General features: G+C 39.1%; 1 protein-coding gene across 2 annotated transcripts in view; it reads right to left on the bottom strand.

The window, feature by feature from the left end:
* Nucleotides 1-23,852, bottom strand: part of Plcb1 (phospholipase C beta 1) — an 855,615-nt gene that overhangs the window by 254,258 nt on the left and 577,505 nt on the right. For both annotated transcript variants that reach the window (XM_004661511.2, XM_004661510.2), the window contains exon 10: nucleotides 1,796-1,942. In XM_004661511.2, coding sequence (XP_004661568.1) covers nucleotides 1,796-1,942 — 147 coding nt within the window. The remainder of the gene's footprint in view (nucleotides 1-1,795; nucleotides 1,943-23,852) is intronic.

Below are 23,852 nucleotides of genomic sequence, written 5' to 3'. Positions count from 1 at the left end.
TAAGGCCACTGTTGGTTCATTTCAACTGAGGTACCAGACATGTTGGAGAAGGTTCCAAATGGTTTATCTCTGAATCTGCTTCTGCCCTTATTCTCTTCCCCAGTGAGTCCCAAGACACCATGAAGCAGAGGAGATTTACCATCCCCTTTGTACTGTCAGACTTCTGACACACTGAATGAAGCTGTACTTGTTTGATGCTTTAGAACACTGGTGCGATTTGTTATGCAGAAATGGTGATTAGAATAAGGTTTGGGTTGAGCCAAACAAACATAATTAGTTTCATGGCATGAGGCTTAGTAGAAAATGCCAGTTGGAACAAAACAGGTATCGTGGCCTGTGAGTTTTAGAATTTGGATGAAAAGCATCTAAATTGTAGTCGAACTAACTGTAGAACTCAGGCATGTGGTTCTGACCAGATGGCATCAGATTAGGTGGTTTACCCTGAGACAGCCCATTCTGGCAGTCTCAAGGCCACATGGCTATCTCCTTTTTACCTCATATGGGAACCAGGCCAATGCAGGCTTTAATACAAATGTACCATGCCCTTGAGGCTAGAGAGAAAGATCTCCATACAGAAATTTTAAGGAAAAGTCTGCTTAACTGTCACCTGGCTGGATACAGAGAACTCCTTGGATGACCCATTTCTATCCAGTGATGAATTTCTCTTGACTTCATGTGTATATCATTGTCAGTCTACCCTGGGTCAGGTGCCATTGGCAATTCAGCCTTCCCCTTACCCCCTGTAAACCATCAGGACTCTCTTCCTCACTCAGACACCAGATAATATCCCAGGCTTCTGTTGCCTGGTGTACATCTGGCTGTGTTACATGTTAGGATGACGGGAAGCAGCACCGTGATGGGGTTTTAAAAAAGAGTTCCTATTTTAAAAACCAGCAGCTTATTTTCTACAATGACGTCTCAAAGCTTGTGACAGGAAGTCTGCAATATAGAATTCATTTTGAAAGGAATGTGTTTTGATTATATAACTAATCTCAGATTATTAAGATCAGAACTTTTGAAATCTTAATTCTAAGATCTGGTGAGATTATGTGTATATACACACACACACACACACACACACACACACACACACAGAGGGAGAGAGAATATATGTTTTAATATTTTCCTTTTATTGATGAATCACCAAAAACCATAACAATGCTCAATGCAGAGCAAATTAGGACATATAATGTTGTTTTGCCTTACTTTGTTATATTTACAAATAAATCTAAGTTGTCATTTAGATTTCTATCTGTGTGTATGAAGTCCTGTTTCATACTGAGAATAAAAAACAATTTTCTTTCAGTAGCAATTATTTAGGTCTCAGAGCTCTCTTATAGATGAACTCAGTGTCAAGAAGGTCGAGTTATCAGTGACTTTTTTTTTCTTTCTTTCCTTTCTTTCTTTTTTTTTTTCTGTGGTGCATGAGATGGAGTCCAAGGCTTCTCCATCCAGCAAGTGCTCTGCTCCTGAGGCACATCCCACCCATGAACTAAAAGTTCCCTGTACAGTCAGTTCAAGCACATTAAAATTCCATGGTCTGTAGATACCAGATGCCTAATACGGTTTAGAAGACTTGAAATCTAGGTCTCCATGGAAAGGCAATGGTGCTGCTTTACAAACAGACATAACTGCTTTTAGGTGGAGACCTGAGCAGTGGAAGCCCAGTTCCCAGAGGTACTGGCCAGGGAAAGGGGAAGAAACTTGACTTTAGTTTTCCAACAATGGAAACTGGAGCCTGGTGCAATCTCCTGAGACCAGCTATCAGAACAGTCAGAGAATGACAAATTCATACCTGTGAGGTAGGTGTTGTGTGAGGAGTTAATGAAATAGTGAGACAGGGGCTGTGACATGTCTTCATTCAAATCCAGTTTCTCAGGAGAAACAACTCCATTTTCCTCTCCACTCAGGTAGCGCATAAATCCATCTACTGAGATCTGCCCTGGAGGAATGGATCATAAGAGGAAAGTGAGCGTACTCATTCTAAGAGTTGGTTGCATCAGGTGGTTTTAAATATCCTCCTGGTCTCCCAAAACCTGACATCATTCAAGGAGAAGACAGGAGCGACAATTTCACTGTAATATAGACAAACAATGGTCTAGGACTATGCTATGTTATTACAATGATCTTCAGTCATAAAGAAAAAAAAATGTAGTTTCCTGATGTCCACTGACTTCTTAGAGGATTTAGATAACTAAATACACATATAATATATATTTTTAAAATATTTATTTATTTGCAAGCACATGCACATGGTGAGAGAGATTGTGAGAGAGGGGGAGAGAGAGAGACAGAGAGAGAGAGAGAGAGAGAGAGAGAGAGAGAGTGTTACATGGGTATTGAGGATTAAACTTTGGATCTCCAGGCTTTCTAAACAAGTACCTTTAACAGCTGAGCCAACTCCCAGCCCTAAGCCTTCTTTTTCTAAAACATAAGAATGAATATCAACTTGGGCTAAAAAACGTTATATCTAGGTAAATCACCTTGAAATGATTTTCTATTTTTTTCTGTTATATGGAATATATGCTACTTTTTTTTTAACTTTAATCAAAATTTATTTAAATTTTCTTATATATGCAGACTTGGTTTTATTACTTAGAAAACTGAAATTCTCTAATATTAGAAAAATTATTGTACATGTCTTAAAACTCTATCCCACAAAATAAGCATATAGTAAGCCAGCTTCAACCTAACCAGATTATGGAAGGAAAGGAGAGGCAAAGATTGTTGAAATCATTAGCATAAACATTATTTTAAAAATAAAGCCTGTGAATCTTCCAGATTAAAATGAAACAAAAAAGGCTATCATTAGTTTTTTTAGGTTCAGGAACAAAATTAATATTTCCCAGCTAAATGAACTCAAACTAAATTACTAAATTACTAAAATAATCCAACAGAAATCCAGTTCTCTACTAACCTTCCTAATTCATTCTATATTTTTGACCTCAAACCTGAGGAATTTGGAACAATGGATATTGACTATAGGTTTCTTAGCTTACTAGAAGGATAAAAAATTATTTCAGAAAACCCCAAAGTACAATTTTATATATATATATATGAAAAAATGAGAATCTTAGTATATTGATATAAATTTCACTTTCAAAACAACATGTATTCCAAAATTATCAAAAAAGGAAGATAAATTTGTCAATATAACAATTCAAAACATCTTCCAAAAACTCAAGAGTTTGCATTTTTGAGCAGGCAGTCTCAACACAAGAGTAAGATCAGACCTTCAGTAAGTCACGAAATTACCACTCAAAAAAGATAAGACTTTTTCCATGTAAAGGGTAAACCTAGAACTTAATGATGAAACTGTAGAATACCAAAGGTAAAGAGAAAAGCTCTGAGAGATTGTATGTACAGTGCGCAAACCAAAGGTCACCCAGTTTCTCAACACTTCAAAATTCTGAGCAAAAATCATTTCTTTATTTGTATTTTTACTTAGCCAAACTACCAATTAAGTAGTTCCTTTTCTAAGAATAATGTAGAAAAATGTGCTCTTCCAAAAGGACAGTAACTAAGGAAGAAGAATTCAAGAGACCCAGAAAGCAATACAGAGGATCCTCAGCATGACAGTGAAGCAGGCTCCTGATAAAAGCCATCCTCAAGTCTATAGAGAACTGAGGGCTGCAAAAGGTAGTCCATGCTGGGCATGGTGGTGCACGCCTTTAATCCCGGCACTCAGGAGGCAGAGGTAAGAGGATCAGCAAGAGTTCAAGGCCATCCTAAATTTCATAGTGAATTCCACGTCAGCCTGGGCTAGAGTGAGACCCTGCCTTGAAAAACCACAACATCCAAAAAAAAAAAAAAAAAAAAATTTAGTCCATAGAAAACAAAGTGGAAACGATGTTTATGAACTCCTAATGTTTAGAATGCTTAGATACAAACAATATTTTGATAGGCATAATACAATGTTGTCTCTATTTGGCGGAGATGGAAGAAGGGAAGGAAAATGATTAAACAATCTAAAACTAAAATGTCATCAAATAGTGGTTGAGCACTTGAAATTTTTCAAAGGGGCTTTTAAAAATGAAAGTGGCAGGCTATTGCTGTGACACAAGATTGGAAAAACAGAAAAGGGGATAGAAAGTATCTTTCCCTGTATTTACATTACTCCTAATATAAAAAATACCCCTGCTTTAAAACTTAGGTAAGAAAGAATTCAACAATGAAATGTTCTCTAATATTCTATAATGTTTTGCACAATTAGGGTCTAGTAATATTAATTGCAAAAGACAAGTTCATACATTAATGATGCTTTGAAGGATACATTGCACAAGACAAAACCAAGAGGCACCAGACTAAGCTGATGTTCATTTCCCGTGTAGACTTCATGAAATCATAGTAGATTTCAGTCACTAAATATACAATCATAGCAGGCACTGTGAAATCCACCAGCCACTAGTATTCTGGAAAGTAATGCAATGCTGCCATTACAGATTAGCCATTGCGCAAGAGAATAGTGAGGTATAATCTTCTGCATGACACTGCCCATCACCATGGTAACAACCAGCTGTATTCCTATCACACTCATGGCACCCAGGGCACATTGTGGGCACCTCCACACTTCTCTGTGTCTCCCTGTGGGCTCTGAGCTGGGTTTGGTGGGGTGTTGGGGAGAGGCAGAGGGAAATGTCCTCAAAATGGCAAGGGGAAAAGGTGTTCTGGCTCAACTGGAAGTTTTCCCTGTGCTATGCTATTTTTTTTAAATATATGTAAAGTGTCTTTATTTTGAATGAGTTAAAGTGTTTTTGAATCATCATTTTCTGTTACCCAGAAAGTAAAGATGACAACAAATGAGGTTTGCTTTGCAATAAATAATGAATACTTATATAAAGGGAGATCTTTGAGTTTATGTTGAGAATGATTTTGCTTCACACAGAAGAAATGTGAGTCACCCTTCAAGATTTTATTTAGAAACATTCTTTTTGTTGTAAAATGTTTTAAGTGAATACAGCTAAATATGGAGATCACTTTTTTCAGCTTTACCTAGGTATAATTGGCAGACAGATGATAAAATTTAAGTACCATTTGATGTTGTGATTCCTCATTTTTACCATACTAACTTTCATAGGTGCAGGAGACACATCTTAATGATTTTGGTCCATCAGTACAGCTTGTTTCTTCAGTTTCAACAATTCAAACTTCAAAATAATATCAAATTTATGAGAAATGAAGATGGTAACCAGTAAATATTGAAGGAGACTTCTTTCTTTTTAAAAGTTATTTATTTATTTATTTTGAGGTAGGGTCTCACTCTAGCCCAGGCTGACCTGGAATTCATTATGGAGTCTCAGGGTGGCCTTGAACTCAAGGCAATCCTCCTACCTCTGCCTCTGGAGTGTTGGGATTAAAGGTGTGTGCCACCATGCCTGACTTGAAAGTTTTTTGGTTTAATTTAAAAATTAAATTTTTAAAAGAACTAAATGTAATTTAAAAGCACTAAAAATCAGCATTTAATGCTCATTGAAGAAAAATATTGACATAATATAAGCTCCAAGGGAAAAAAAAAAAAAACTTGGAGAGATGGCCCAGCCATTGAGGCTCCTGCCTGCGAAGCCTACGAACCCGTGTTCACTCCAGACCCCATGCACTACTCCTGAGTCCATGTACGCACGAGCACAGAGGAGAGGTGAGCACATGCCCACCCAGTAGTGCAGACGCCTGGAGTTCGATTACAGTGGCTGAGGCCCTGGTGCACCCATTCGCTCTAAAATAAAAAAAAAAGTTTTTATAATCATTTATTTGTTTATTTATTTATTTATTTGACAGAGAAAGAGGGAGAGAGAGACAGACAGAATGGGCACACCAGGGCCTCCAGCCACCGCAAATGAACTCCAGATGTGTGTGCCCCCTTGTGCATCTCGCTAATGTGGGTCCTGGGGAATTGAACCTGGGTCCTTTGGCTTTGCAGGCAAACACCTTAACTGCTACGTCATCCCTCCAGCCCCAAAGTGGTTTTTTTTTTTTTTTGAATACACATAAGTACTTTTTCTGAGGAAAACAGTGTTAAAACTTTGGTGGGTATGCATCAAAAAAGTGTGTGTGCATATTTCTTTAATGAAGATACAATCATACATGCATAAATATATAATCATATTAAATTTTGCAATATCCTCCATATTAACTGAACAATCCATTATGGAACATTTTTATGCAAACATAAATTCCACAGATATATGTTTAAATATGATTCATAAAATATATACTTCTTTATATTCCATATATTATAAAATATAAAATTATAATAAGACTAATAAATATTCTATTATCATTATCATTGGTTATTAAATTTGTTTTTTATTTTTTCACACTCTGTTAAATCCTCTGGTGGTTAAGTCCTGAAACACACACTTAATTGCTTCTGTGGTACAAACTGTCAAGAACAGAATTACTAACTCACAAACTATGCAAGTTTTAAGGCTTATAAAACATTTCACCAATTTTCCTTTTGTTCTAGCAATTAAAGCTTTCACCAATGGCATATTAAAGTCCTTGTTTTCCATCTTGTATTCCCTGCTACAATACTCAGAGGTAAAAGCATACTGACTTGAACATTATTTTTTTCTTGAATGACAAGGAGTGTGTCATTTTTAAATGGCCAAGTTAATGACTATCAGAGTAAATTAATGTTTTAAACATATAATAAATATCTTGAAGTAATTGATGTTCACCTTTTCTTAATCCTGGGCACATTATAGCTAAATCATTTTCAATATTATTCAGGAATAAATAAAAAGAAATGTGACAATTGTCTCTCTTTTGAAGAGGGTGGCTGATTCATAAAAGAAACATCTTTCTCAGGGTTGGGTGATGACTCAGTGGATAAAATGCTCGCTATGTTAGCATGTGGGTCTGATTTCAGATTGCCAGAATTCATATAAATGCTCGGGTACAGTGATTATATAGCTCTAGTCCCAGTGCTCTGGAGTCAGAGAGAGAATCCCAGGGCAAACTAGTTATCTACACCTGCCAAATTGGTGAGCTCCGCGTTCAGTGGAAAACCTGTCTCAATAAGTAAGGTGGAGAGCAAAAAAGAGAGACCCTTGACCTAGACCTCTGGCACACACATACACACACACACACACACGTACATGCACTCATGTGTACCCACACACATACAAAAATACATATAGACATGCTTGCACACCACATACACATGCCAAAAAGAAACAATTTCCTAACAAAACATTTATAGAAAAAAAATGTTTGCACCATAAACTGCCAAAAATGAGCTAAGTGTACATCATGATAACTTTAGTAATGATAAAATGAAAACTGCTAAGAAGGTCTCTTGTGTTAGAAATGACAAGTATGGCATAGAATCTTTCTACTGGCATGTTTGTGTGTGAGCTGTTTAATAGATATCAAATAGTCCTCATCTAACAAAGTAAGCATCCTGGTCATGACGCTATTGAAAAGAACACCTTCCATTAAAACTGTGTACTGACTATGTTCTGATGAGTGTATATGTACATCTCTTTGGACTGGTTGTGATTTTTGAAAATGAAACAAAGAAATTTATTTCAGTAGATGGCCTAAAATATTTTGGAGTATAAAACTCTTTGAGATAACATTTCATTATTTTTTTCAGTATTCCTATTTTCTATGATAAATCCAACTTGTCAGGTAATACTTACTCTAGCCTCTGCTCTTCCTTCCTCTATCTTTTTCCTTCTTTTCTCTCTCTTCATCTTCTATTCATTTAAAAATAAATTTAACACTTGCCATGTGCTAAATGCACAAAAAATAGAGCCCAATAAGCACAGGCCTTGCCTTCTCATAGAGGATAAGACTGTCCACCCACTGACTATCAGGCATGGGCACCCCAAGTCAGGTGTCCATTTATATTGCAATCGCCCCTGCAATCTCCCATGATGCCATGAGAACACTGTGAAATTACTTCTCTTAGTGATTATTTTGAGTCAAATTACAATATATGCTGTTCTGAAAGTGGAAAAGCACCCAGGGCAGTATCATTTTGCATGATTCTTGTTGTTTGGTTAAGTCAAGTCATATGAAAGTTGATTACATATTTGGCATCTTAACATATGCAAAATGGAAATTTCGTTCAACTCTATCTATCCTTAGAGGCAAGACAGCAAAATGCCAGGTTGATCAGAGCCAGAAAAGGTGAAAGAACTGATCAGTAATGCTGCATACCAGGAAATGTGGGGCTTAGTTGCTATGTTCCTATAGCAAGTGTGTATGCCTTTTATAGGCAGGTGAAGTGTGTCAGAAGAACACTGCAGTCATGCAGCTATCTACATGGTGCTGCTCTTGACCCCAGGGCTGTCAATGTTTAACTGCAATCCTTTTTCAGGAAAAAAAACTAGCACTGGGCTTGTTCAGAAACATTTTAAAAATATTTGATTTTTATTTATTTATGAGAGAGAGAGAGAGAGAGAGAGAGAGAGAGACAAAGACAAAGAGAGGGAATGGGCATCATGCCAGGGCCTCTAGCAACTGCAAACAAACTCCAGATGCATGTGCCACCATGTTCATCTGACTTATGTAGGTCCTGGGGAATTGAACCTGGGTCCTTAGGCTTTGCTGGCAAGTGCCTTATCTACTAAGCCAGCTCTCCAGCCCTGATTAGAAACTTTTAAAAGCAATTAAAATAAGGTACATGCTAATAGGGTTGAGATGACAAATGAAGTTTAACTTTGGCATCAATTCCTATTTATTACTAGTACCTTCTGGGTACTTTGGATGGGAAAGACTATGAACTATGCTTGTTATTAATTTTAATGTCTATGTTGGGTACAGGGCAGAAGAATGAGGGTATGTAAGCTATACAAATCCTCCTTCACTTAAGAAATTATAATTCATGTCATGGTATAATTTGTAAAGTAATGTGTAGTAGTTTCACTTAATTATTAATAATAATGCCAGGAAGATGACAAACGCAGTTCAAAGAAGGCTATGAAACATTATTATCTCTAGCTCTAACATCTATCTATACACATATCTGTGTATATGCATGTCTCTCACATGCACTCTAAATGTTAAATGCCCTCAATAGTCTCATGTGTGTGTGACTAAGCCTCTTATGTAGTCTCTACTTGGTAGAGCCATGCTGGAAGAGATGTCTATTCCTAGGGACAGGCCTTGGGGTCTTATGGTTTAGCCCCACTTGCCATTTGCCAGTAGCTTACTCTCTTTACTTGTCTGCTTCTGTGGAGATGTGACAACGAGCCGCCTACCTCTGCCATGCTTTCCCCACCACAGTAAAACTTCCCACACTGCAATCCAGAAATAAAACTTTTTTTTTTTCCCCATAAGCTGCTTTTGGTCAGGTGTTTTGTCCAAGCAGTGAGAAGGTAATTACCTTCTCTTTCTCTCTCATCTGTATCTATTATCCATCTATGTCCTTTTGACAAGTTTTGTGCCAGTGATTGAGTCCAGGTGCTCACACATGCCAAGAAAGCACTGAGCATGCCAACAGGCCAGGGACTCAGGTTAAAAAATGCAGATATTTTGGTAACTACCAATGAGTTGTACCCCTAGTGTCTTTATCAGCAAAAAACCCCCATAAACAAACAAATTAACAAAAAATGCAAAACTAAACAGAGACCTGGATAAATATTACTAAATAAAATACAAATCTAGCTGGGTGTGGTGGCATATGCCTTTAATCCTAGCACTCAGGAGGCAGAGGTAGGAGGATCGCCATGAGTTTGAGGCCACTCTGAGACTATAAAATGAATTCCAGGTCAGCCTGAGCTAGAGTGAGACCCTACCTCGAAAAACCAAACCAAACCAAAACAAAACCAAACGAATCTAGTTAAGGTCCTTCATGTCAAATAAACAATAGCTTTTTTTTTTTTTTTTTTTTTTTTTTAAGGTAGAGTCTTGCTCCAGCCCAAGCTGACCTGGATTTCAGTATGTAGTCTCAGGGTGGCCTCCAACTCAGAGCGATCCTCCTACTTCTGCCTCCCACGTGCTGGGATTAAAGGCATGCGCCACCATGCCCAGCTCAACATTTTAAGGTTATGTTTTCTACCTTATTTGCTTCATACGTGGGATGGGAAGATGGATTAGACGTTAAAGAATCTTGCTTGTAGAACTTGGCAGCCTGGGTTTGATTCCCTAGTAGCAATGTAAGGCCAGATACATAAAGTGGCACCTGCATCTCAAGTTCATTTGCAGTGGCAAGAGGACACATATACTCTCTCTGTCTCAAATAAATATAGTTTCATAGAAATGAAAGATTTATCTTTTATAAAAATGTTTTGGGGATTGAACCTAAGGCCTAAAATATTCTAAATAGGCAATCTACTATGTGCTGTACCTCCAGACCGTTACCATAATATTTAATATAGATTAAAATCAGTAAAAAAAAAAACCTAGAAGATAAATGAATTAGTGTTTGTGAAAATTAATTATATAAAAGATTAAACAAATCACCAGTGAAGAGCTTTATCTGACTTTGAGTAAGAATAATGAACAGCTTTGGTAGGCTAGGTCAGATAGAAGACGGTGTGGGTGGCAGGTGAACAGACACTAGGCATCAATTTTCTACCACAAACTGCCTTGCGAACAATGCTGGGCTCAAGGCCTCTGATATATCATATGACTGGGTAGAGATGTGTCAAAGTCACGAGAATCCACTATACAAATAAGGATTTGGAGTAGTCATTAAAATTTAGAAAATATTTCAACTAAGGGGTCAGTTAAGTTTCAAAACTGTAGATGTTTATTATATCTCAAAGATATATCTAATAAAGTGTCGGTGTTAGAGGCAGACACTCTATGGATTATTCTTGGTTCCATATAATCTATAGCTAGAAGACTGCTGTAGTCATTGACTTAAATGTACCAACTTAAAAATAAAAATAAATCTTTCATTGTGTGGAAGTTTGAATGTGGAATGTCCCCCACGCCATCATGTGTTTTGAATGTTTGGTCCACAGCTGGAGGCAAATTGGGAGGAGGAGCCTTGCTGAAAAAGGCAGGTTGTTTGGGGGCAGGCTTTGGGGTGTTAAAGCCCAAGAGCTTGTTCTTACCAGACCTCACTCACTCCTGCAGCTATCTTTCATCTCTCGTGGCATGATGTGATGCCTAGCCTTCTTTCCAGCCACCATGAAGCTTCCTCTTGAGATTGTAAACCCAAATAAACTCTTTCCTCCCATCAGATGCTTTTGGTTGGGTCTTTTGTTCCAGTAACTCAAAGATAACTACAATACTGTTTCTGAAAAATTACTTTTGCTTTTCCTAGTTCAATGAATATTACAGAAGAATGGGAAATCTTGAGACTTGAAAGATGATGGGGCTAGGGATTGTAGTTCAGTGGGCAAGTGTTTGCCTAACACGTACTAGGCCAATGGGTTCAATACCCAGCACTGAAAACAACAAAATAAAGAGAAATAAAGCTCTAAGTGATAAGACATATATTGTCTTTATAAACAAATAGTAGAACATGAAATACAGCTTCCACATTTTGGTTATCAATACATCCAAGGACAAATCCTTAACCTAAGGATGAATAAACTAGGGCTCCCTGAGTTTTCAATTCTGGTTCTCAAGTAATAAGAAGTCTAGTGGGCCAGTATATTAGGAATGGCCACTAGCTAAATTAAAAGTTGCCTCATACTAGAATAAAGTTAAGAAACATCAAGCCACAATGGAAAGCAGAGCTATAATTTCCCAAAATAAAATCAATGAAAATAAAATTCAAGTTCAGAATGGGAATCACCCCAGCTGACACGGCTAAAAATAAACTTATTCACATGTTTACTTAATAAAGACTAGTATGCTTTCAATTATACATGTCAGTCCCATGATGACACCTAAAAGTCTTTATAAGAACATACATTATTTAAACCATTTGGAGTCATTGTATGGAGTTATGTCCCTCAAGTAATAGGATGTAGCACTGTTCTATGAAGTTGTTCAGAAAAATTCTGGTGTTCAATCAAGAAGAAAATAAATGTTGCAAACAGACTTAAATGGAGAGGAATCTTCTTTAAGAGACCTCAGAGGAAAGTGATGATTAGATAATGGTCCCCAGGGGCCAGTGCATTTGTTGCAAAGGAAACTCTAGCTTTCATGGACCTATACCCTCTCTTCACTTTGTCTGGTCTTCTTCATCCTTTGGGGCAGGTAATGGCAGAGGCTGTGCTGATGTACTCCTGCAGATATTAGGAAGACACAAATTAAAACACCGTGGAGACATTATGATACCCATGATGGTACATTAGTTTATCAAGTTGACAGGATTTGGAATCGCCAGGGAAACAAATCTCTGGTCCTGTTTGTAAGGATTTTCTATACCAGATTAGTTGAAGTGAGAGAACCACCCTAACTATGGGGGGTGCTATCCCATAAGCTGAGTTCCTGGACTCCATAAAGGAGAAAAGCTAGCTAAGGATTCAACATTCATTGCTCTGCTCTACCTTTTCTATGCTGATGTGATGGTATGAAGCTGGCTGTCTGCTTCTGCCAGGCTTTCCCACTATGCCAGACTTCTCAAAATTATAAGCCAAAAATAAATCTCTTCCTTTCTAACACTTGTTATGATTGGATATTTTGTCCCAGCGATGAGAAAGTAATTGACAAAGAAAAATTGGTGTCAGGAATGGGGTTATTGCTGTGGTAAATCTAACCATGTTGCTCTGTTCTCATTCAATGATTTCCCTTGTCAGAATGAAATTTATCCTTGAGACTATGGGACCAAACAAAAACTTCTTTCCCATCAGTTGCATTTGGTTGGGTCCCTTAACACATCAACAAGTTATCTCCGAATCTGGGGCCACATCATAGGTCTTGAAAGACAATGAAGAATGGGGGGACTTATTTTCAGAAAATGGATCTCTTGAGAATAGAAGAATCATCTAGATCTTAAACTGGTTCTCAGAACTGTCTAGATTGCCACTCCTGTCCCAGGCATCTAGGCAAAGATGATTCTAGCTGAAGCCTCTTGGCAAAGAGTCAGATGTCTTGAACACACACTAGAACTGAGGTCCTTCTTATTTGTGGTTATCAACAAGCACATTTTTAATGGGACTCTACCTTGATACACCATGAGGTAGTGAGAGCAACCAGGAATGTGTCCATTAGCATCTGCCATACATCAAGATCTGTAAAACAGCCAGGCATGGTAGCACACACCTTTAATCCCAGCACTTTGGGGGCAGAGGTAGGAGGACCGCTGTGAGTTTGAGGCTACAATGAGACTACAGAGTGAATTCTAGGTCAGCCTGGGCTAAAGTGAGACCATACCTTGAAAGACCCCCCCCCCCCCCGCAAAAAAAAAAGAATCTTTAAAACATAGCTTGAAATATTTCATTTTAATTCTTTTTTATGTCCAGTTAATTTTTTTGGCTTTTCAAGATAGGGTCTCACTCTAGCCCAGACTGATCTGGAATTCACTGTGTAATCTCAGGGTAGCCTCAAACTCATGGGGATCCTCTTACTTTGGCCTCCCTAACACTGGGAATAAGGCATGTGCCACCACACTAGGCCTCCAGTTCAAATTTTAATTCATTTAGTGCAATGTCCTAATATATATGTAGCTACTAAAGGACAGGAGAGTGAAGTTCACATACTTACTTAGGCCACCACGTTAAAATTATGTTAGCTATATAAGAATGTTCTGGATTCTTGAGGACTCAAATTTCAGCAACCTTTTGTTCCACTCTTTTTTAATTTCGGGTGTTGAGAACTTTGCAGTACATATTCACCATCCCCCAAATAGTATGTAATCTAGTTTATTATTTTATTTATTTATTTTTATTTTTATTCTTTTAGGTAGGGTCTTGCTCTAGCAATTCACTATGTAGTCTCAGCCTGGTCTTGAACTCACAGTGATCCTCCTACCTCTGTTTCCTGAGTATTGGGATTAAAGATGTGCATCATCACACCTGGCTGTAGTCTTTTTTTGTTTTTTGTTTGTTTCTGGAAATCCTGTCTTTGGCTGCAATTTATTGAAATTTTACAATGATGTATTTTAGTATGCTTTTATCTTTCTCTTTTGTGCTGGTTACCCTTTGAGATCTTTCAGTCTGAAAGCTATCATCCTGTTTGTGATAAATTTCACAAAGTATTCCTATAATAATTTATTTTTCTATAATACTATTTAGCCAGATGTTAAATTTTCATACAGTTTACACAATGTAGATGCTAATTTTCATGAAACATATTTATTTGACTCTTGGGACTATTTTTTCAATTGTATTTCTAACTTTTCCTTCACTGTTTTCTATCTACTAATGGACTAAGACAAGATGCATATGCTCCATTCATTAAGTTTATTCTGAAGTCCCATGATAGTCTATTATATTACATACTGTTATTTTTGTTGATTAAGATTGCATGCTGTTAATCTTTGATTCTAGTATTTTTAGATAAAATTGAATCAGATAAAAGGGACTTATAGTAACATTCCCAGGCTATCTTTTCTTTTTTGTTTTAAGATTTTAGTGTTATTTATTTATTTATTAGAGACAGAGAGGAAGGAGAGAGAGAGTGAGAATGGGTGTGCCAGGGTCTCTAGCCGCTACAAGCAAACTACAGATGCATGCGCCACCCTGTGCATCTGGCTTACATGGAACTTAGAGAATCGAACCAGGGTCCTTTGGCTTTGCAGGCAAAGTTCCTTAACTGCTAAGCCATCTCTCTCCAGTCCCCCGGGTTGTATTTCATTTCAATCACTGTATGGTAAAGCATGTAGTGACTAAGATCTCACCACAGGTGGCGCTGTATGTATAACTTGTCAGTCAGAGTTTCCTGGCTGCTTCTCTCAGGTAGAATGAATGCGATCACAGCCCCAGAAGCAGTCTGAGCTCTCAGGTACTTGGGGAACTGCTGGGACCCGGGTTTCTTGTGCCAGCCTCACAGGGCTCTTGAAAGGGCATGATAAGAATATGAAAGACAGCCGGGCGTGGTGGCGCACACCTTTAATCCCATCACTCGGAGGCAGAGGTAGGAGGTTCGCTATGAGTCCAAGGCCACCTGGAGACTCCATAGCGAATTCTAGGTCAGCCTGGGATAGAGTGAGACCCTACCTCGAAATCCCCCCCACACAAAAAAAATAAGAATATGAAAGATGCTGTCAAGGAATGTTAACTGAATCAACCTGGCCTTTGATGACCATCTTCCCTCATGGTGGTCATGGGAATGTGGCCTTGTGACTTCAATCAGTAGACAATCAAGTCCACAGTTATAATTGCATTTCTTTTTTGTTTTGTTTTGTTTTTCGAGGTAGGGTCTCACTCTGGCTCAGGCTGACCTGGAATTCACTATGTAGTCTCAGGGTGGCCTTGAACTCACAGCGATCCTCCTACCTCTGCCTCCCTAGTGCTGGGATTAAAGGCGTGCGCCACCACGCCCGGCTTATAATTGCATTTCTTAAATCTCTGATATAAGTTTTGAATTTGAGTTTAAAACACCATTAGAGGAATGATCCAGTTATCTAAGAATATGTAAGTAGACTTCTAGAACTAAATTCTAAGGCCTTGAAATAATTACATACTCAGTCCTAAAGTAGCTGAGTTTACTTAACAAAAGAGATGTTTCTCCCTTATCCTCCCAAAGTCTGACCCTCTGTCTTCTCTCTGCAATAGGTAGCAGCAAGTATGCTACCTTTGTCTCAGCAAAGGAAAGAAAATAAAAAGTTGTATTTTCTGCTTGTTCCTGTGGGATCTTTTATACCAAAACTTTCTTTTACCCCAGTGTAGAGGAAGTCCCAGAAAAGTTAGACTTCTAGATCTGTCAAAATCATCCAGGAGAGGGGGGTAGGACAATGCAGAACACGATAAATCCTTCCTTTGGTGATTAAAAAAAGTTGGATGTACTGCATTAGACTGCATATGGCAAGCAACTATCCATGGACACACACTCCTCTTACAGTTTTTGCTCAGCTCTGGCAGAATTTCTTATTAAAGTCACAAGTAAAAAGAATATCTGAAATAATCTATAGGCCCCAATCCTCTACCTGAAAGCTTATGAGTAAGGCTTTCAATAAGGACATGATAACACAGGTGAATGCTTCTCATTCATACTGAAATATGTGAGCCTAGTAGAAAGTTAAAAATACTATATTCCTATGATTTTTTTTGGATACATCATTGTTTATTGTTTCAAGTGGATGGAATATATAAATCCTACTGAGTAGTTTAGTGTGGCCCTGAATCACATATCAATAGGTTAAATGAAGACTTTATTTTGTAATCTGGGTATTCATGTATATACCACAAATTGCCTTAATGACAAACCCAAACTTCTTTTATGACTTGGCCTGTTAGCTATTCATCCTTTGCACTGGGAGTGATGGTACAGAGAGTGAGAGCCTTTCACACTGAAGAAACAAGATGCTTCCCACCAGTCACCAAGAAAGGAAATGTTCATGCTGACTCTGTATGACTATAAAGTCACTTGAAGAATCAGTTACTATCCAATGTAAAATACACGAGTTGTTTAACCCTATGATTTTTTTTTTTGTATGATCTCTATGGCACAGGGACAAAGACAACACATAAAACATAATTTAAACGTAATCTCTACATAGAATTCATCACACATCACTAAAGTGTTTTGAGAATCCCCAATTTCTTTCTTGCTCAGTATGTACCTTTTTGAGATAATTTTTGGCTCAGGTTGTCCTGGTACTTACTATTAGCCCAATATGCCCTTAAATATAGTGGCAATCCTCCTATCTCAGCTTCACAAATACTGCTATTATAGGTATAAGCCACCATGACTGGCTCAGTATGAATTGTTATTGGGATTGTGTGATGGTTAATCCTCATTGTCTACTTGACTAGATTCAGAATAAGACAGACCTTTGAGTATGTATCTATGAGTAGGTTTCCAGAGAAGTTTAGCTGAGGAGGAAGGACTAATCTTGAATGTGGGTGGCCCCATCCTGTGGACTAGGGGCCTGAAATGAAAGCCAATGAAAAAGGGAGAAAGCAAGGTGAACACAACCATTCATTCTTTTTTTGCTTCTTGACTGTGAAAATAATGATGCCAGCTGCTTCATGCTCCTGCCTCCACCGATAGAACTACTGGAGTTGCCACACCTTCCCCAATATTGTGAACTGTGCACTTAAACTGTGAGCCGGCTTAAATGTTTCCTTCCTTAAGTGGTTATTGCCACGCATTTTATCACAGCAACAAGAAAAGTACAGAAAATTGGCCACAGGAGTGAGGTTGCTGCTATGATAAACCTGGTGAAGCCTGACTGTGTGCTTCACAGGCCTTTGGGACGTGTTTGTGGAAGGAATATAGAAGACTTTGGAGCTCTGTGCTAGAGGATGTTGTAAGCGGCTCTGATAGCCCACACTGGTGGGGGTGTAGAAAATCAGAATGGTAACAGAGGCAAGTAGTGGAGACTGTGCTCACCATATTTCAGAGGGAAACAAGGACTCTATCAGAAAATAGACCAGAGGCCATTTGTGTTATATTATATACCAAGAATGGAGGTGTATTCTGATCAGATCCTGAAAATTTGAATGAGGTTGAATTCAAAAGTCATAAATTAAGTTATTTGTTGGGAAAATTTCAGGGCAATATACCATTCAGGCTATGCTTTCATTTCTGCCCACTATTATTAGTTAGCTCAACCATGAGAGAGAGAGCAGAAAAATAGTTAAAAAAGTGCAGTTTGATGAGGAAAGAGCATCAGCATGTTTAAAGTTATAGACATGGCAAGTACAGAGAATAGAAACTGTAATTGTTTAAGAGACTAGCACCATTAAAGAAAAACCTGTGCTGTACTGGGTCAACAGGGAAGGTGCCCTAAAGGAAAGAGTCCATTAAATCAAGGCTTCAGCTTGTAAAACCATTTGAAAGTAAAAACAAAAAACTGAAAATGCTTCTGACTATGTTTCCTGCTCAAAAACAACTACCTAAGGAAGTGTTTGCTTAGGTTTGTCTGGCAAGGTACACAGAGGTCACTGTAGCTGTGATCAAAGAGACCAGAATATACTTCCAGTTGGCAGCAGAACCTGGCACAGTTGTTCACCTGATGTTGGCTTTACACATATGAAAAATATAAGAGAGAAGGGGTTATGGAGGTTTTCACCAAGGTTTCAGGAAGCCACTGAGTCCATGCAATATGTAGCTGGGGCGGAATTCCTACAAAGGGGCTCTGAGAGACCACTGTGCCAAGTTGTGAAGGTGAAAACTAAATTATAACAGAACCCTAGGATGTTAGAGATGCCAACACTATGCCAATGAAAGCTGTAGGCATGGAGTGGGGTCAATCTTTGGAATAGGTTGTGTGTGCTTCAGATAGCCAAATTAGAAGGGCAGGGCTACCCAAGGCTCTCAGAGCCCAGATGATGTCACAAGGAGCCCCAGATACGAAACCTGGCGCTTCAGGATTTGGTATTCTCTTCATCCTCCTGCCTCTGACTCTTCAGCAATATCCTACCAGCGTGGACCGCCACAACTGGCAGGATTTGGTATTCTCTACTAAGCTGAACTTCCCTTGCTTTGCCTCCATTCCTCCCTTTCAGAATGTGAGTGCTTATTCTGTGCCATTGTATATTGGAAGTATGTAATTTGTTTCTTACTTATTTGTTTTTTATTTTATAGGTGCTCACAATTAAGAGATTACCTTGAGTCTCAAAAGAAACTTTGTACTTTTGAACAACGTTGAATTTATTAAAGACTATGGGGATTTTCAAAGTTAGACTGACTTCATTTTGCTTTATGAGACAAGAATGAGCCTTGGAGGACCAGGAGTGGAATGGATTTAGAATTATGTAGGAGACAACTCTAGGTGAATCTGTGAGGGTGTTTTCAGAGAAGTTTCACTGAGGAGGGAATGGCTACCCAGAATAAAAAGGGAAAATAGATAAAAGGAGCTTATCCTTTCCTCTCTCTCTCTCTCTCTCTCTCTCTCTCTCTCTCTCTCTCTCTGCTTCCTGACTATGGGTACAATGTGTCCAGCTGCTTCATGTTCCTGTCACCACAGCTAGTGACAGCAGACCATATTCATTGCCACAGTCTTCATCATGATGGACTGTGTCCTAAAACTGTGGGCTAAAATAAATATTTCCCTAAGTTGTTTGGTCAGGTATTTTGTCACAACATTAAGAGAACCAATCCATATACTTATCTAGGAAATGTACTGTTGTAGCTACCTTCTTGTTACTGGGATTAAAAACCCAGGTAGGAGTGAGGATGGGAAAAAGGGGTTTACTTTTGTTTATATAGTCTCAAGGGATAACTTCATGATGGCAGGGAAAAGATGACTGAGAGAGCAAAGGCTGGACATCACCTCCTTGGCATAGCAGGTGGCAAACAGTAGTAGGAGAGTGAGCTGACTTCTAGCAAAAGTGAGCTGCCTATAATACCCCCAAGCCTGTCCCCGCATCACACTTCCTCCAACAAGACTCCGCCTCTAAAACTGCTGTCAGCTGGGAACCAAAGAAAACATATGAGTTTATGGGCAACACCTAATTCAGGCCACTACATGCACCAAACACATGACATGAAATTGCTCCTGAACTAGTCCTAAGAGCAGATGTAAGTTAGCAGTGGTGACGTGCTAAGGAAAAAAAAAAATCAATGAAGCTTCAAGAGGAGACCATGTGGCTGGCAATGTTGATATACACTATCTTCCTTGTTAAATAATGGACTTCATCTTGGAAGGAATCCTACCTAACATGTAAGTGTAAGCAGGTATAACAAGGAAGAAAAAGAATGCTTTTGAAGAGGTTCAGAGGTTTGATCTGCCTCTAATAATATTATTTAACATACTTTACATGTTGCCTACTATTTGAAAAACTCATTTCATCCTTACTCACACTCTGTAAGTGGCCGGTAATTTTGTGCCTATTTTACAGATAAGAAATCTGAAGAAAATAGTGTGCTCAAGATAATGCATACCATAAAAGAATATGTTAGGATTTGAGCCTAGGTGGACAAGCTTTTTATCCCATGTCATCAACAACTATGCTATGATGCTGTGGAAGACACTGGCATCGTCTAGTAAAATAAAACTTAAAAAAATAAGCAATCATAACATGAGCTACCATTACAGGCCACAGGCCATGTATCAGACATAGAGAACCAGTGAGAGGACTATTAAATTTCCATTAAGTAAATTGAGGCCTAGAGAGAAGAGCACCTTGCCTGAGGGTATAAGAATAGCCAGTGTGGAAACTGGATCAAGAGCTCATGCTGAGATGAGGAAAGGACAGATGGTGGTGGCTGAGATAGCTCACGTTTATCCACACACCTCCACAAGAACTGGCCTGAATAAGGCCACGGACCATGAAAAAGAAGTATTTTGCCGCATTGACAGTTTGCTTCAATCTGGTTACCCTGCATTAGTTCTAAAAATAGCTCTGAATGTGACCAGTGAAGAGTTTTTCCCCGTGATTTACTTATCTCTCTAAAATGTGTTACTTTAATCTTTCTGTTAAAAGAAGCTGGGCTCTGGCAGAGAAATTCTCATCTGGCAGAGGCGTGAGGATTAGCTCTTTGATTTGAATTTATCTATCTAGGTCCAAAATTTTTTTCCAGGCTTAATTTACATTCTCAACTCTGCATACAGTTTTGAAGGCATCCTCTAGCATTTTCCTTCTCCAATGCACATTTAGGAAGAAAAAATATAATAGAAAAGTTGTTAGGCCAACATAAGGATAATATGAATGCTAAATAGAAGAGGTGACATTGTTTTCTGAAAACTATGCAGGTTAGCTTGAAAAAAGTAGAAACAGTCCAACACATACAAATATCTTTAAAACCTCACAGCACAGAGAAATTTTGCCTTGGTAGACAGATGGCCCATAAATCCACATAGAATCATCAGGCTGTCATGATGAGTGAACTGGACAACGTGTCTGCCAGCTAGCCTGGGTACCAGACTCATATTGTTGAGCCAACTGCCAATTAGGCAGGATCTGGCCCTCATATGTTTGGATGTCACTGGGATTAGGTGGTTGAGAAAGCATTCATCATCATTCAATCGTCACTCTTCATGCAATGATAGCAGAGCTGCTGGAACACTAGTAGCCCACGAGCTTAACACCTCCTTAAATCACTTCCCCATCCAGCATGGAGAAGCTATTTCTGAGCTCCTGTTTATTTCTGCTGCTATGATTCTTGTGGCAATGATAGCTCAGGGTTCACTAAAACCTATCTGCCCGCTTGTAGAGATATTTGAATATTCCTTTTTCAGTATTTATCTTTGCTTGGGTCCACATTTTCTTAGCCCGTATGCGAACCAACTCTGTATTTGTATATACTTTGCTGAAGTCTTTATTTTTCATCAAGATTTTTTTCAGCCCTGGACTTAGTATGCTATACAATGTACTCACGCATTATTATTTCGTCTTGAATTAAAAAAGGTTATCCATTTTTATTGTCCATGGACCATGAAACCTGCTCTGTTCCATAGCTGTGAATGTATACAAGCTTGTGGCAGGGCGTGATGACACTCACTGAGGGGCATGTGCTCTTCCCCAAGCTTCTGCAGCTGAGCCTCTGGCCCTGCTCTTGCACCTGCTGCTTTCCTGCACGATGCAAGTTGCACTTGTTGACAGGGTTTGTGTGAATGTTCTTAATAATGACAGCTAACCTTGGCTTAGCACTTTACATTCCTAAAATATTCTCACATCTGTGGATTAATGCACTCCTCACTGTTCTGTAACAAACATTTATTACTTAACATGACAGAGAAACCTTAACATAAAGATTTAACTGTCCCTTTAAATTGACAAGGAGAGATAAAGATAAAATCCAAATTAAACTTCCTTTCTTACCCAGGAATGGTGGCTCACCCCTGTAATCAGGACATGTGGGAGGCTGAGGCAGAAGGAATGTTGTGAGTTTAAGGCCAGTCTGTAATGTATAGTGAGTTCTAAGCCAGCTTGGGTTACAATTAAATTCTGTCCCAAAAAAACACACAAACAACAACAAAATATCAGAAATAAGGTACATTTTTTCTCCCCCCCCCCACCGCCACAGTACTGGGGATTGAACCTAGGCTTTCACATACATGAGGCATGAACTTGACCATTCACCACCCAATTTCCTTTCCTTCTAAGAACAGCCATAGACCTGTATACCGAGCCTAGAATTGTGTAAATATGAATTTATCTTTGGAGTCAAAGATTCTCAGGGGGCTAGGGCATGCGTCCTGATGCATTCTATGACAGCACTGCCGCTCTGCTCTGAGTGATGTCTCACAGTGTTTCCTTTCCACAATGTAAAGGAGGCAAAACGTTCTAGATTCGTAACTGGAATGCAGTTACCCTTGGTCAAACTGGATGTGGGCTTTATACAGGCAAGGAGCCTCACTTTCTTTACCTCTCTCCAGCATGAAGGAAGACCAAGGGTATGCTTCCTGATGAGCTGCTTGGAACATTTTTCCCTCAGTGCCATCCCTTATCTGGGCCTCAACACACAGCAGGACACATCATTTCCTCTGAATAAGCTTTTAGCACATCTTTCCACATACACTGATTGGACTTGAGGTTGTGATACACAATGGCCTGGGAAACAAACAATAGCATGTTTCCATTGTCTAGCTCGATGGTTACCGCAGACAGTCAAGCTCCAAACAATGTGTACTGAGTGTTCGACAAAGAGTTGGGTACTTGTCAGGAGGGAGGTTTAGTGGGAGGATTACAAATTCTGGCCCAGCCTGGGCAAGATGGTGAGACAGTCTCAAATAATCAATAAAAAGGCAACATAAAAAGGATGGAAGTGCAGTTCAGTAGCAATAGACTTGCTTAACATGTATTAGGCCCTGGGTTCAATCTGAGTAACACACACACACACACAAAGAGAGAGAGAGAGAGAGAGAGAATGAATGAGAGAGAGAGAGAAAGAGAAAAAGACAGACAGAAAATGAATGAGCCAAGGGTAGTACTAAGGCTTTCACTGACATCACTAATGCTACCATTTGAAACTATTTCTCACTAATTCCTTCTCAAAGAGTGTGAGCTCTTCCTAAACTAGTCATGTTCCTTGACCATTAAAAGATTCACTTTCCTTTTCATAAATAGGAGATAAAAAAGGTAAAACCGAACTGGGTGTGGTGGCACACACCTTTAGTCCCAGCACTTGGGAGGCAGAGGTGGGAGGATCTCATGAGTTCAAGGCCATCCTGAGACTACATAGTGAGTTCCAGGTCAACCTGGGCTAGAGTGAGGCCCTACCTCAAAAAAAAGTAAAGCTAAAGGTTTGTTCTGAGGTATGCCAAAGGGCTTATTAGAGAGGCAGGGACAGAGGGCTAAAAGGAGGAAGAGAAAGCAGCCAGCAAAAGCTGTAGTACTGGTATGTGTCTCCAGAGCTCAGTCCTGAGGCTCTTATTACAGTTGCAGAGCTGGCTAGAAAAATCCTTTTTATACTACTGTGATCACAGGGAACATTTGCTTTGCTGGTAAGGAAACTATAGTAGACTACATTGGTGCCTTAGGGGATATGACTGGAATTCTATTTGCATCTTCTTGCCTGATGGCTTACTTTATGTCCAGCAGCCACAAGTGCCCAAGAGTTAACACTTTCCTGAGAGAGTCCTCCTGTAGCCATGGATGGATGTCCTACAAACTAACAGTGTTTATGGCAGGACTGAGTTCTGGTTACACACACAGGGGCAACAGTCTTTACTGGCTGCTGTCTCTTCTCTCTCTCTCTCTCTCTTTTTTAGAGAGAGGGAGGGAGAATTGGTGCGCCAGGGCCTCAGCCACTACAATAGAACTCCAGACACTTGCACCACCTAGTGGGGATGTGCGACCTTCCACATGCCTCACCTTTGTGTGTCTGGCTTACATGGGATCTGGAGCGTCAAACATGTGTCCCTAGGTTTTGCAGGCAAGTCACATACCTGCTAAGCCATCTCTCCAGCACCACTCTGATTTCTCATTTAGTCTCAGCTCCTGAGG

The sequence above is a fragment of the Jaculus jaculus genome, chromosome 8 (assembly GCF_020740685.1).
Source record: "Jaculus jaculus isolate mJacJac1 chromosome 8, mJacJac1.mat.Y.cur, whole genome shotgun sequence".
NCBI classification, from domain to species: domain Eukaryota; kingdom Metazoa; phylum Chordata; class Mammalia; order Rodentia; family Dipodidae; genus Jaculus; species Jaculus jaculus.
The sequence above is the reverse complement of the archived record's forward strand: the minus strand, read 5'-3'. Positions and strand labels throughout refer to the sequence as shown.